Source organism: Crotalus tigris, unplaced genomic scaffold (genome assembly GCF_016545835.1).
Source record: "Crotalus tigris isolate CLP2741 ecotype Arizona unplaced genomic scaffold, ASM1654583v1 scf7180000021626.135803, whole genome shotgun sequence".
Taxonomy (NCBI): domain Eukaryota; kingdom Metazoa; phylum Chordata; class Lepidosauria; order Squamata; family Viperidae; genus Crotalus; species Crotalus tigris.
The window spans coordinates 85,528-99,221 of record NW_024098599.1 but is presented as its reverse complement, the minus strand read 5'-3'; the positions used below and the strand labels follow the sequence as shown (position 1 = coordinate 99,221).

The window sequence follows — 13,694 nt, the reverse complement described above, 5'->3', positions numbered from 1 at the left end:
CATCCATTTCATAACCTGTTTTCCTTGTTACCTTCTGGGAGGAGGATTCTGGGTAACCAAAACAGAACATCCAGATTCAGTCTCACTTTTGTTCCATATAGTATCAACCTTGTGAACTCTCAACCTTCCTCTTTCCACTATATGGGAAAAAAAGTGGGGCAAAAAAAGTATTTAGTCAGCCACCAATTGTGCAAGTTCTCCCACTTAAAAAGATGAGAGAGGCCTGTAATTGTCATCATAGGTAGACCTCAACTATGAGAAACAAAATGAGAAAACAAATCCAGACAATCACATTGTCTGATTTGGAAAGAATTTATTTGCAAATTATGGTGGAAAATAAGTATTTGGTCACCTACAAACAAGCAAGATTTCTGGCTCTCACAGACCTGTAACTTTTTCTTTAAGAGGCTCCTCTGTCCTCCACTCATTACCTGTATTAATGGCACCTGTTTGAACTTGTTATCAGTATAAAAGACACCTGTCCACAACCTCAAACAGTCACACTCCAAACTCCACTATGGTGAAGACCGTCGAAGGACACCAGAAACAAAATTGTAGACCTGCACCAGGCTGGGAAGACTGAATCTGCAATAGGTAAGCAGCTTGCTGTGAAGAAATCAACTGTGGGAGCAATAATTAGAAAATGGAAGACATACAATACCACTGATAATCTCCCTCGATCTGGGGCTCCACGCAAGATCTCATCCCATGGGGTCAAGATGATCACAAGAACGGTGAGCAAAGATCCCAGAACCACACGGGGGGACCTAGTGAATGACCTGCAGAGAGCTGGGACCAACATAACAAAGGCAACCATCAGTAACACACTACACCGCCAGAAACTCAGATTCTGCAGTGCCAGACGTGTCCCCCTGCTTCAGCCAGTACATGTCTGGGCCCATCTGAAGTTTGCTAGAGACCATTTGGATGATCCAGAAGAGGATTGGGAAAATGTCCTATGGTCAGATGAAACCAAAGTAGAACTCTTTGGTAGAAACACAACTCGTCGTGTTTGGAGGAGAGAGAATGCTGAGTTACATCCAAAGAACACCATACCTGCTGTGAAGCATGGGGGTGGCAACATCATGCTTTGGGGCTGTTTCTCTGCAAAGGAACTAGGACGACTGATCCGTGTACAGGAAAGAATGAATGGGGCCATGTATCGTGAGATTTTGAGTGCAAACCTCCTTCCATCAGCAAGGGCATTGAAGATGAAATATGGCTGGGTCTTTCAGCATGACAATGATCCCAAACACACCGCCCGATCAATGAAGGAGTGGCTTCGTAAGAAGCATTTCAAGGTCCTGGAGTGGCCTAGCCAGTCTCCAGATCTCAACCCCATAGAAAACTTGGAATACTGCATCCAGTTTTGGTCACCACGATGTAAAAAAGATGTTGAGACTCTAGAAAGAGTACAGAGAAGAGCAACAAAGATGATTAGGGGACTGGAGGCTAAAACATATAAGGAACGGTTGCTAGAATTGGGTATGTCTACTTTAACGAAGAGAAGGACAAGGGGGGACATGATAGCAGTGTTCCAATATCTCAGGGGCTGCCATAAAGAAGAGGGAATTAAGCTATTTTCCAAAGCACCTGAAGGCAGGACAAGAAGCAACGGGTGGAAACTAATCAAGGAGAGAAGCAACCTAGAACTAAGGAGAAACTTCCTGACAGTGAGAACAATTAATCAGTGGAACAGCTTGCCTCCAGAAGCAGTAAATGCTCCAACACTGGAAGTTTTTAAGAAGAGACTGGACAGCCATTTGTCCGAAATGGTGTAGGGTTTCCTGCCCGAGCAGGGGGTTGGACTAGATGACCTCCAAGGTCCCTTCCAACTTTACTATTATTATTATTATTATTATTATTATTATTATTATTATTATTATTATTATTATTATTATTATTATTATTATTATTATTATAAAACCTTTGGAAGGTGTTGCCCAGCGACAGCCCCAAAACATCACTGCTCTAGAGGAGATCTGCATGAAGGAATGGGCCAAAACACCAGCAACAGTGTGTGCCAACCTTGTGAAGACTTACAGAAAATGTTTGACCTCTGTCATTGCCAACAAAGGATATATAACAAAGTATTGAGATGAATTTTTGATATTGACCAAATACTTATTTTCCACCATAATTTGTAAATAAATTCTTTCCAAATCAGACAATGTGATTGTCTGGATTTGTTTGCTCATTTTGTCTCTCATAGTTGAGGTCTACCTATGATGACAATTACAGGCCTCTCTCATCTTTTTAAGTGGGAGAACTTGCACAATTGCCCCACAGTATATCATGTGTATATAAGATATACAGTGGGGCAATACTTTTTTGCCCCACTGTATATCATGTGTATATATGTGTTATGCATGTGTATGGATAGATATATACTTTCTTTTGAGAGCAGGCAATAGAATTTCAGTTTTAATGTGGGCCAGTATACTCATACTAAAAAATGACAAATACAATTGCATTCCAAACCAGACACAGCTTCCAAATGCTTTTGAAGGGCAGTTCCAAGTAAGTCCATTGCAATAGACCAACTGATAATGAGCATTGGATCCCAAATCAGCAATAAGTATAAATGGCACACTAGAAAACTTTATGCAAAATTCTCCTGCCTTTTTCTCAAAAAGAAGACCTGAACCATATAAGCAACAGCCTCTTATCTTTCTGGAATTTCTTTTATTTTTGTGGGATTAGATTAATTTTAATAGCAGTCACCTCCTAGTGTCACAGAAAGCAAAATATCTCAATCGATAAACTTCCTGTACACAAGACTGAACTTAATTTCTTTAATAGAGCTACCAACTATCTGCTTTGCAAAGAATCTTGGCCAATTTCCATTATTCTTAATTTGATCAATAATTTTCATTTAATCATTGAAACAAAAAAACCTTGAAGCTCCTTTTTAAATTTATTTTTATTTTTTGTTTCTGCACTATTGTATTTTCTTTTCTTTTTTCTTAATGTTAGTTTTTATGTTAGTTTAAATTTTTAATAATATATATATTAAACAAAATGAAGAACGTATCTTTATTCAGCAAAAAGCACACAATTAGCCTTCAACCATTCTCAATTTTTCAGCTAACAAATGAGCCAATCTCACCTTAGAACAGTGGTTCTCAACCTGTGGGTCGGGACCCCATTTGAGGTCGAACGACCATTTCACGGGGGCCACCAAACAAGGCTGTCCGCCATTTTTCCCCCTTTTCTTTGGCCACGCCCCTGGCACCCGGTGATGTATAAGTGGTTGGGGGTCACCACAACATGGGGAACTGTATTATGGGGTCATGGCATTAGAAAGGTTGAGAACTACTGCCTTAGAATCTTTCAGAGATTGTCTGCATTACGTCTACCCTGGCATTGTGCCTTTATTTTGAAACTACGAATCTTAGCTTCTTCTTATGCAGTATCAATCATTCCTTTTCCTTACCATTTGCTCCTTTTTATTTAATTCAGGATGTATTATAATAATATAGCATTTGGGAAGGAAAATACAACTCAATAAACCAAAAGCAGAGGTTAAGATGGAGAAAATCTCCACGGCTACCATCAATTTGCCCTTGGTGCTCAAGTAGGTGGGGATGAAGGAAATCCAAACACTGCAAAACACCAACATGCTGAAAGTGATGAACTTGGCTTCATTGAAACTGTCAGGCAATTTCCTGGCAAAGAAAGCCACTGTGAAGCTGACAATGGCCAGAAGACCCATGTAGCCCAACACAATGTAAAACATCATCTCTGAGCCTTCGTTGCATTTCACTAAGATCTCACCCACTTGGGAATGCTTCTCTAATTCTGGAAAAGGGGGCTTGTTCACTAACCAAACAGCACAGATGGCAATCTGAATCAAAGAACAAGGCACAATAACCAAGATTGCTAGCCTCTTTCCCATCCATTTCCTCATCTTGTTCCCTGGTTTTGTAGCCACAAAAGCCAGAACCACAGTGATCGTTTTGGCCAGTACACAGGAAACAGCAACAGAGAAGGTGATACCAAACACAGCCTGCCTTAAAAGGCAGGTTTCCTTGCTAGGTCTTCCTATGAAGAAGAGGGAGCAAAGAAAACATAGCAGCAGAGAGGTGAGTAGGATACATGTGATGCTGCAATTGTTGGCTTTCACAATGGGAGTGTTCGAGTGTAACCTGAAGATTGCCATCACAATAAGTGTGGTCAGAGAAAGAAAAAGTGCCAAAGATGTCAGAGCTGTTCCCAGGCCATCTTTATAGGACAGGTAAGTCATTACTTTGGGAATGCATTCTTGTTGATTTGTGTTAGGATATTGTTCTTCTTGGCAGGACTCACATTCATCTGCATCTAAAGATCACAAGCATAAATTCAGTATTTGAACTTTGTACTAATATTTTTCATACTTCCTGCTCTTTATATATTATTTGATATAGAAAAGTTAGTATTAAACTCTACAAAAGTCTTTTAAAATGATGGTCCCCAATCTTTTCAGCTTTCTGGAACAGTAACAGCACTGGCAGTGGTGGGGAGAGAGAATAGTTTTGCACAAGCAATGGGTGAGCACACAGCTCCATTTGCATGAGCAGCAGGTGCACAAAGCTCACACAAATGGAGCTTCACGTGTTCATACATATAACTGCACACCACTTGCATGGCCCAGTTCTGAATAGGCACACCTTGGGGGTTGGGGTCCCTGATTTAAAAGCACAAATCAATATAAGAATAGCCTTTGAATACACTACTGAAGACCATAAACCATAATAAAGTCATTAGATGTATGTGAGGGAGAAAGCACAAAATAGAAAATTTCGGGATGTTTTCCTAGATAGATCTGAATTCTACACTTACCCATTTGTGTTGAGATCCTCCCTGAAGGACACTGAATGCAATCATAACAACAGATTTGTTTCCCCTGCTGAATTAGTTTGCTTTGTCCAGGATGGCAGCTCTCAACACAGGTGGATTTTGGCACCTTCTGTTAATATTGGCCAGAAAAAAAGAGTCTATAGAACAAGAAATAGCTTTCTCCTCTCACTGATAATTCTGAATTACATACATTTGGAACAGATAGATTTTAGAAATTATGAATCAGGTTATTAATATCTTAGAAAGATTCCTATTTTCTCAACTATCTGACATTGGTAACTCTTCCTGCATTTTTCTTTTTCCCCAATATATTTTCTAAATTCAGCTCTCTCAACAAATTTCCTTGCTGTTCTCCAGATTACCACTCAAATGATACTGATATTAAGCGTAAGAAAATATAACAGTTCCAACCTGATGAAACGTAGGATTCCACATAACGGCACTTGCATTAATGATGAATTCTTTTCCAAGTTGAAAACTGGGATCGATTCTTCCAACTTGAACTCTCTTGAAAGATTCATTGGGAAATGTCACCAAATTGATGAGGTCATAGCCTATCGCTAAATCGCTCTCTTCATCGAGAAATATTTCATCTCCAACGTTATTGTTAAAGTGGACTTGTCTCAAAAATGAATTAAGCTAGAGGGAAGGAGAAATAGGTTACTGCTGTAACAAAAAGTAATGGTCACTTGGAACATCAGTGATATGACATTTAAATTGAGATATGATGCAGTACTGAAAATTAGTGTTTTTGAAGTACATCAAGAATCGAAAAGGTTTTATCCAACGAGAACATGGATGGTTAACCGTAACAGCAATATTTTTCATCTGAATCTGAAACCAGGGACTCATTCCATTCTGTCTAAACTATGTAAGATGACAGAAAGGATTTTTTTCCCTTTTCCCTGAGAAACTACAAGTCTGCCTATCAAATTCATTCTCCAGAGACTCACTTCTCCCAGTTTTGAATGACATGGATAAATATTTTGTTTCAAAGAAATCAGGCTATGTCCGTTCATCACTTTTTTATTTCTACCTAAATCGTAACTAACTTACACCTTTTCTGGAGTACTCCAGCTACAAGCAATTTAGGCCTTTTTACTCATTTGGGAGAAGTAGTCAATCCTTACTGTTTATTCCTCTTCTGATAGTGGGATTAAATATCTGGTTGTTTTTGCTAATTTGAGAAGGAGCCAACCCAGAATGGATTAAATCAGGGCTTTTCAACCATTTTAACCATTGTACCACTTTTAGGATATGCCAATAACCGAGTACCACCAGTCGCCTAGCAACGTGTCAAAAACTTGATGACCTGGGCTATACCTTGGCATGCGATAGAGGGGATAAGGAGAGGAGTTAAAATGGATAGGGTTCCTTATATTAAGTACATGAAAATATTACCTATTCATGGTTTCAATATAGACAATTAGTGGATAGATGGAAGATGGATTGTAACATGGGCTGGCTTAGAGAAGATGAAAATCTTTTTAAACAAGTAAAGGATCAAAGACAAACTCACATTAAGAGGGTTCACGGGGTTCTAGTGGAATTGGATTCAGAATCTGAATTAATTAAAGACTGTATGATTAAATGGGCACAAAATTTTGGTGAACCAATTCCACTGGATACCTGGGAAATTATCTGGGTGAGGAATGTTAAATTTACACAAGCCCAGAACTTAAGGGAGAATTTTTATAAAATGTTTTATAGATGGCACCTTGATCCACAAAAAATGTCCCTTATGTACCCTGATTTACAGCCTAAATGTTGGAGATGTGGTTGTTTGGATGCCACTTATTATCATATTTGGTGGTCGTGTAAAAATATAAAAGCTTTTTGGATTAAGATATGGTGGAATATTCAAAGAATTTTTAGAAAGAGGGTAAAATTTACTTCGCAATTATTTTTGTTAGGTATTGTTATTGATTGTGATGCTAAGGAGGTTATATTGATGTTAAATTTGATCACAGCCGCAAGGCTGTTAGTAGGGCAATATTGGAAGAAGGAATCCTTGCCTACTTTGCAAGAGTGGTTTTTTAAAGTTTCATATTTGGCGGAAATGGCAAAGATTTCGGCTTTTTTAAAGGAGCAATCACAAGAGAAATTTTTTGCTGTATGGGAAAAATGGATAAATTTTATACAAGATAAATTGGATATAAAAAAATATCATTTAGCTTTTTTATAATTTGTATATAATTTTTGATATTTTATAGATTGTACTTTTTCCTTTTTTTCCTTTTTTTTCCATTTCTTTTCTTCTTTCTCCATTCTTTCTTCTTCTTCTTTTCAAGTATCTTTCCTTTTTAATGCTTATGTCATATATATTTTATTATTAACTATTTTATAAGTTGTTAAAATTTTAATTAAGCCTATATTCAGTTCTGGGAAGCTCGGGGGGGGGGGGGTTGGAGGGGGTGGTTTGGGAGGGGTTGGGTGAGGGTTTTTGGTTTTTTTTGTTGTTGTTTTTTGTTATTTGTAAAAAATTTTTAAAAACTTTCAATAAAAAAAAACAAAACTTGATGACCAAAAAGAAAAAAAAGGAAAAAAGTGATAAAGTACAGGTAGTCCTCGACTTACAACAGTTAGTGACTGTTGAAAGTTACAATGGCTCTGAAAAAAGTGCCCCTCAAGCCACAGCTGAGCAAGACACCTGCCTGCCTGCCTAGTGGCGCTCTTCCTCCTGTCTGAGGTTTTCATTGTTGGGAGCATTTCTGTTGAGGATTGGCAGCGGGGGTGGGGTGGAGGGTTGTTTGGTTTTTATTCCCCCCCCCCTCTGCTGGGTGGTTGCAGCAGGTTTTGGTGACTTCACATGACCCTGGGACACTGTGATTGCCATAAATATGAATCAGTTGCCAAGCATCTGAATGTAAATCACAAGAGCCTGGAGATGCTGCAACATTCCAGCTGATGGGTGCTTCTTCTGGGCTCAGCAGAAGTGCCAGGATCAGTGCTGCTTTCCAACTGATTGGTGCTTCTTCAGGGCTCAGCAGAAGCACCAGGATCAGCACCGAGCTCCAGCTGGAGCCTGACGCTGATCCTGGTGCTTCCACTGAGCCCTGACAGCCCCAAAGAAGTGCCAATCAGCTGGAAAGCAGCACTGATCCTGGCGCTTCCACTGAGCCCTGACAGCCCTGCCGCTCCAGCCATCTCTCACTCAGGCTTGTGCGGTGCTTCCACCAGTTCAGCTCATTCCCTTCCCCCGCTACCACTTTTATAGGATGGTCACGTACCACCTGCCAGGTGCCAATTTACAACAGGTGGTACCCATACCACTGGTTGAAAAGCCCTGGATTAAATTATCCATTTTCCCTATGGTGTTAAATTTAGCATCAATTTTAAATCAGTATCTCATTGGTGCATCTGGACTCTCAATTTCTAATTCACTTTAAATATTTTATAAGGTATCTCCATTCTCTCAACATTCTTCTAAAAACATTCACTTGCTTTTCTTTGCAGTTTCAAATGCTGGTTGTGTTTACTAGTTTATCTCTGTTGTTACATCAGGTATGCTTCTGTTTTAGTTCTCTTTTGGTTTTCTAAATTATTTTGGTTTTAATGAATTGACCAATTTACTTGTGAGTACCTGCCAGGGAGGAACATTTTGGAGATTCCATTGGACTTGATTTCTGCTTCCCCTCCGTTTGTTCCTCCAGGAATACAAAGCATGGAGAGAATGTGCCACAAGATAAACAGCATTGTAGATGCTATAACTCCAACCAGATATCCCCATTTCAAAGACAAAATCAGGAAGGCTCTCCAGCTTCTCTTCCCCAGTGCAATTCTTCATTTTCTGTCCATAAGCTATATGGATGTTGAGTGAGCAGAAGAATGTTGATGTCCAGAATTCAGACAGGAAATAAAATGTAGACTTCAGAGGATTTATTTTCTCAAGAAAATTCTGAAATCCTGGCACAACTTTGGTATGGAGTGAGAATGATAGGGTTCCATTGAAGGATTTTTTGATAAATCGTCCGGCAGGGTTCTGAGCAGTGAAATCCCATTCACATGTTGTGATCCACACCTTCTCCAGAGGCTTGTTATGGCCAATTTCCATTGAGTATAAAACCATCTGTAATCCTTCCAGAGACTGGCCATTTCCATATACAAGGAACACATTGATTTTACTTTGGGAGATAACAGATTGAATTTGAAGGAGTTTTTTCTCAAGTATCTCTCTTAATAAAAATAGTGACATAATTGGGATCATCTGTATCCCAGCTATGCAAATATTATTTTGTAGAAGCTTGGGTCTCAAAGTTCGAAGAAAGTTTTCACCACTTTCATCGTCTGAAACAATTAGACTAACCCAATTCCATCCAAAATATTTCAGAAGTTGAACTATCCCCATGTATTGAAAAGCTTCATTGGGAATCATTCGGTAGAAAGAAGAAAAACCAATTTTCTCTCTTAAATGGGGTCAGAGGAGCCATAACTAACCTGGGGAAAAACATTTTAAATCACAGAAAAACATTCAATTTTGTATACACTCTTTTTAAATGGCTGCTAATATTAGATACAAATTTACTGGACATTCTTAAAAATCCACTTTAGTATATTGTTTGGTGAGTGGATGGACTCACTTACATTGCCCATGGGTGGTCCTTTTTTTTAATTAAAAGTTTTTGAATTTTACAAAAAATCCCTCTCCCACTACCTCCCTACCCTCCCCAAAAACCCTCCCCCCCTCTTCCCAGAGCTGAATACAGGGTTAACTAGAACTAAGATCATGGTGGTCCTTTTGAAGATGAGAAATACCAGTTAAGTAGCTTTCATATTTATGTGGTCACTAAGAATCAACATCAACTTGATGGCACATAGTCAGACAATCAATCAATCAATCAGTGTATTTAGTTTGAAATTCGTGAAAAGGATATGAAAGAAATTTGATTTCTCTAGTTTACATTTCAAGCTTGCAGTAAGCCAGGTCCTCAATTAGAAGTAGATGTAAAATGACAGTTCAAACAATAGAAGAATTTACCTTTACCACTGAGACTTAACAGTTATTCTCCTTTTCCTTCTATATACCTATTTCCAAACATTTACCTGAGGAATCTTGTAAGTACTTAAGATGTTGGCCATGTGAATAGAATTTTCAGAGGTGAGTCCCCCAATGTTGGCCATGACTTCCTTTTCAGTGATACAGTAATAATTGAGTGGATCCCCTTTTCTTAGAAAGAGAAGATCCAAAGTGGTCCAAGTGGTTCTCCATGAATTGTACGCATTGTCATAAATCTTGGACCCTAATGTGTTGTTGGGTAACAGATCGGGATTCTTATTGATTTCTTTAATGGCAAAAAGAAAAGCAAGGACATGCTGGTAGTTTTTAGGGATTAGACTGCCAAGAGAATTTTGAATGTTAGATCTTAAGGGCTAATAATTAAGTGACTTGCAGCTTAGATCATCGCTTGCCCATAGAGCTCAACTGAATATCGTTCTCTATAAGATGGGAAACTCTTTCTGAAATAAATGCTTCAGATATTCCCCTAAAGCAAAGTGAATAAGTTTCTTTCTTCTGTCATTAATGCACACACTATATATCTGTCTATATATTTTAGGTTTCTTTTTTAAAATTGATACTCTTTTCTTTTGTACTTTATTATATATCTCAATGGTGTAATTCATACAAGTTATAGATGTCATAAAGAAACTATGCTCTTAAATCAGAGAGATGGGGGAGACAGACAGAGAGACAGAGAGGATCTAATCTTCCAGGTAAAGTATATAAGGATACACAAAATTTTGGATGTATACTTTGGATATACAAAATTGCTTCTCCCTTTACGCATCCAAAGTACATTATTAAATATAATATAGCCATAGACATACTTTGTCAGGGTTTCTAATGAGAATTCTTGAAAGGAATTAGGGATGTAAAAATTCCTAATTATTCTCATTCAACTTGCCCAAGGTACTATACCCTACAAATGAAACAATATCTTAGAATTAACATTTTTTAATCTTATTATATATTCCTTATTATCTACCAGGGGATCTAAATTGTACAGAGAGAACTATTAGGGCTCTGAGCAAATCCATCTTCACACACAGGCTATCTATATGTTTTCAGTCAAAAGTTAATAGCTGAAACCTGCCTCCCACCTCAATTTCTGCTATAAGTGTGCTTGACATACAAAATGTCAAGACATGGAGAAAATTAGAAGGCAGGATAAGAGATCTATCATTATTTAGAAATAGTCATTTAGGTGGGGAAAGTAAGAATGATCATCAGACCCAAACAGAATCTTCCAAGAATGAAAAACCATTGAAAGTTTTTTAAGGAAAAAATGTTATGGGTCAGAGACACCTTAGATAAAAATGAAGAATCACTTACTAAGCTTGTGCTGGTGAAGAAATTGGATGTTCCCTAAACTTCTGTTCCCTATAATTACCAAGTGTCATGGATACAAATTCTCCAATTATAATTTCATCTGAGAGATCTGAAGGGTGTGTGGAAACTTTTCGCTGATAAGGATCTTTTAGGTTCAAATGTTTTCTGAAGGAATGGTTGAGCTTTACAAGCAGGAAGATTAGAAAAAGAACTAGGAGCTCTTGAGGTAAGCCCCACCCCAATCTTACCACCATGATAAACAAGCACCCAGCACCTTGATCAAAAATTCAGGAAATAAAAGTGAATAATTGTGCTGTTGTCAAATGCGGATCAAAGAGTGATATTTTAAAAACAACCTTTTGGCAGGGCTTTTATGCAGTAAGCACAAGTTGTCAGAGCTGAAGTGGCTTTGCAGTCATCGATATTCTACCTCTCACAATTTCCTTCCATTAATCACTATCATTATGGCAGTTGTAGGGCATCAAATCCCTGTTGACAAAGAAAATGATCTCAGCAGAAACTCTGTATTATATACCACCCAAAGTCACTTTGTTTGAGTTAGGTGACATTTATTTATTTGCACCACATATTTATAACTTTTCTCATAAACAGCTCAAGGGGCAAACATATACAACCTATCTTCCTCCTCCTATTTTCCCTAAACAGCAACCCTGTGAGGTGATAGGCTGATAGAGAGCAACCTGCCCAAGATCATCCAGCTGGCTTTAATGGACTAGAACTCATGGTATCCTGATTTCTAGCCTGATGCCTTAACCACTAGACCAGGGGTCTTCAAACTTGGCCCTTTTATGACTTGTGGACTTCAACTCCCAGAATTCCTCAGCCAGGCACACTGACTGAGGAATTCTGGGAGTTGAAGTCCACAAGTCATAACAGGACCAAGTTTGAAGACCCCTGCACTAGACCATACTGGCTCTTATAAATTGAGTAAGTAAACAAATCAGCAATAAAATGCTTCTCTTCCCTCATTCTTCCACTGTGGGAATTAACAAGCCTTTCCATTTTTGCCCATATAGGATTCTTACTGCTGTCAACATATGTAATAAATTTCCTTTTTTTCTCCAAATTCTTCATCCAATAGTTCTAAAAGAAAATCTTCTGGTTTCAATTTTATACAGTGGTAACTTGGTACTTATCCTTAATTGGTTCCAGTGAATACCAAACAATAAGTAAAAAACAAATTTAGAATAATATAGTGAGTCACAAAGGAGCTGACACCAACAAGTTTTACCTCAATGAGTACTGAGACAAGATTTTCATATCAAAATGTGTTGAGTATCAAATTCAATGAATTTCAAAGCAGTTGAGCGGGGTGTGGTTTTGCTAGGATGCATCTGGCCCAGGGGCCGGCAGTTTGACATCCCTGCTCTATATAATGACATTAGCTAATTTTTTCTTTTAACAATCTTGCAATCCCTTGCATCAGGGTGGAGTTGGGGCAACTGAATGGAGCTCAAGTGTTTACTGGCCAGATGCCCTTCCTGATGTCTATGCAGAGTTCTCAGCAGACAATTACTCATTGTGCCCAGAGAGAGAAATATCTGCCACTACACATAGGATCAAACCCACAGCCTCCTGATTATGAGAAGAGAGCTCTACCTCTTCACCCCACCCCTCAATGACATTAGCTATTTAGTTGTGGCCAAATTGTAGAACATCTTTACATCTCTCCTGTACTTCTACTTTATCTTTTGGTAAGATGCTGAAATCTTCCATTCTAACATGTTAAAGACAAAATGAGTGTTTAAGTGACAAAGTGGAAATATGTGTCAGTATAGTTGCATTCTCCAAAAATGAAAAGAACAGAAGAAGAGATAATTATTCTTTATACTTCTTCAAAAAAATCAAACTAACAACTGGCAAATACAGTGGTACCCTAGTACTCATTGTTAATTTGTTCAGGGAAGCATGATGAGGACTAAAAATGAAGTGTACCAAATAATGTTTTCTCATAAGGAATAATGGCAGCCAATGCTTAGAAGTTCAAGCTTGTGCATGAAACAAACAATGAATACCACCACAAAATTTTCATTTTTCATGTTGAAATGTATTGACTACCAAATTTGATGAGTTTGAAAGCAGCTGAGTACCAAGGTACCACTATATACTTTATTTCCTTCATTCATTCATGGAAACTAATTCCTAAGAGAAGGGAGTCGTCAAACTAGCACTTTGCTGCTACGCAAAAAATTATACAACTATATCTGCATGGTCACTAAGCTTTTGAGTGATAAAACTATGCTGGGTTATTTTAATGTTATTATTTTTTTTTTATTGAAAGTTTTATAAATTTTACAAAAAGACAAAAACAATACAAGACAAAAAACAACATATAGAAAAAAAAACTAAACATTACATATAAAAAAAAACCCCCATCCCCCACCCCTCACAAACACCCTCCCTTCCCCCCCCTGAGCTTCCCAGAGCAGAATATAGGCTTAGTTAAAAATTAACAAATAAAAATAAAAAATTAAATTAAAAAATTTATATTTATATATATATATAA

General features: G+C 37.9%; 1 protein-coding gene across 1 annotated transcript; it reads right to left on the bottom strand.

Moving 5' to 3' along the window:
* Window positions 1–3,415: 3,415 nt before the first annotated feature.
* On the bottom strand, window positions 3,416–12,904 carry LOC120296851 (vomeronasal type-2 receptor 26-like). The gene is made up of 7 exons (XM_039318878.1): window positions 12,853–12,904; window positions 12,420–12,430; window positions 11,171–11,349; window positions 9,883–10,174; window positions 5,251–5,478; window positions 4,822–4,948; window positions 3,416–4,320 (listed from the first exon to the last, which is right to left on the bottom strand). The coding sequence occupies exons 1-7, from the start codon at window positions 12,902–12,904 to the stop codon at window positions 3,416–3,418; spliced, it is 1,794 nt and encodes a 597-aa protein (XP_039174812.1).
* Between the last annotated feature and the right edge of the window lie 790 nt (window positions 12,905–13,694).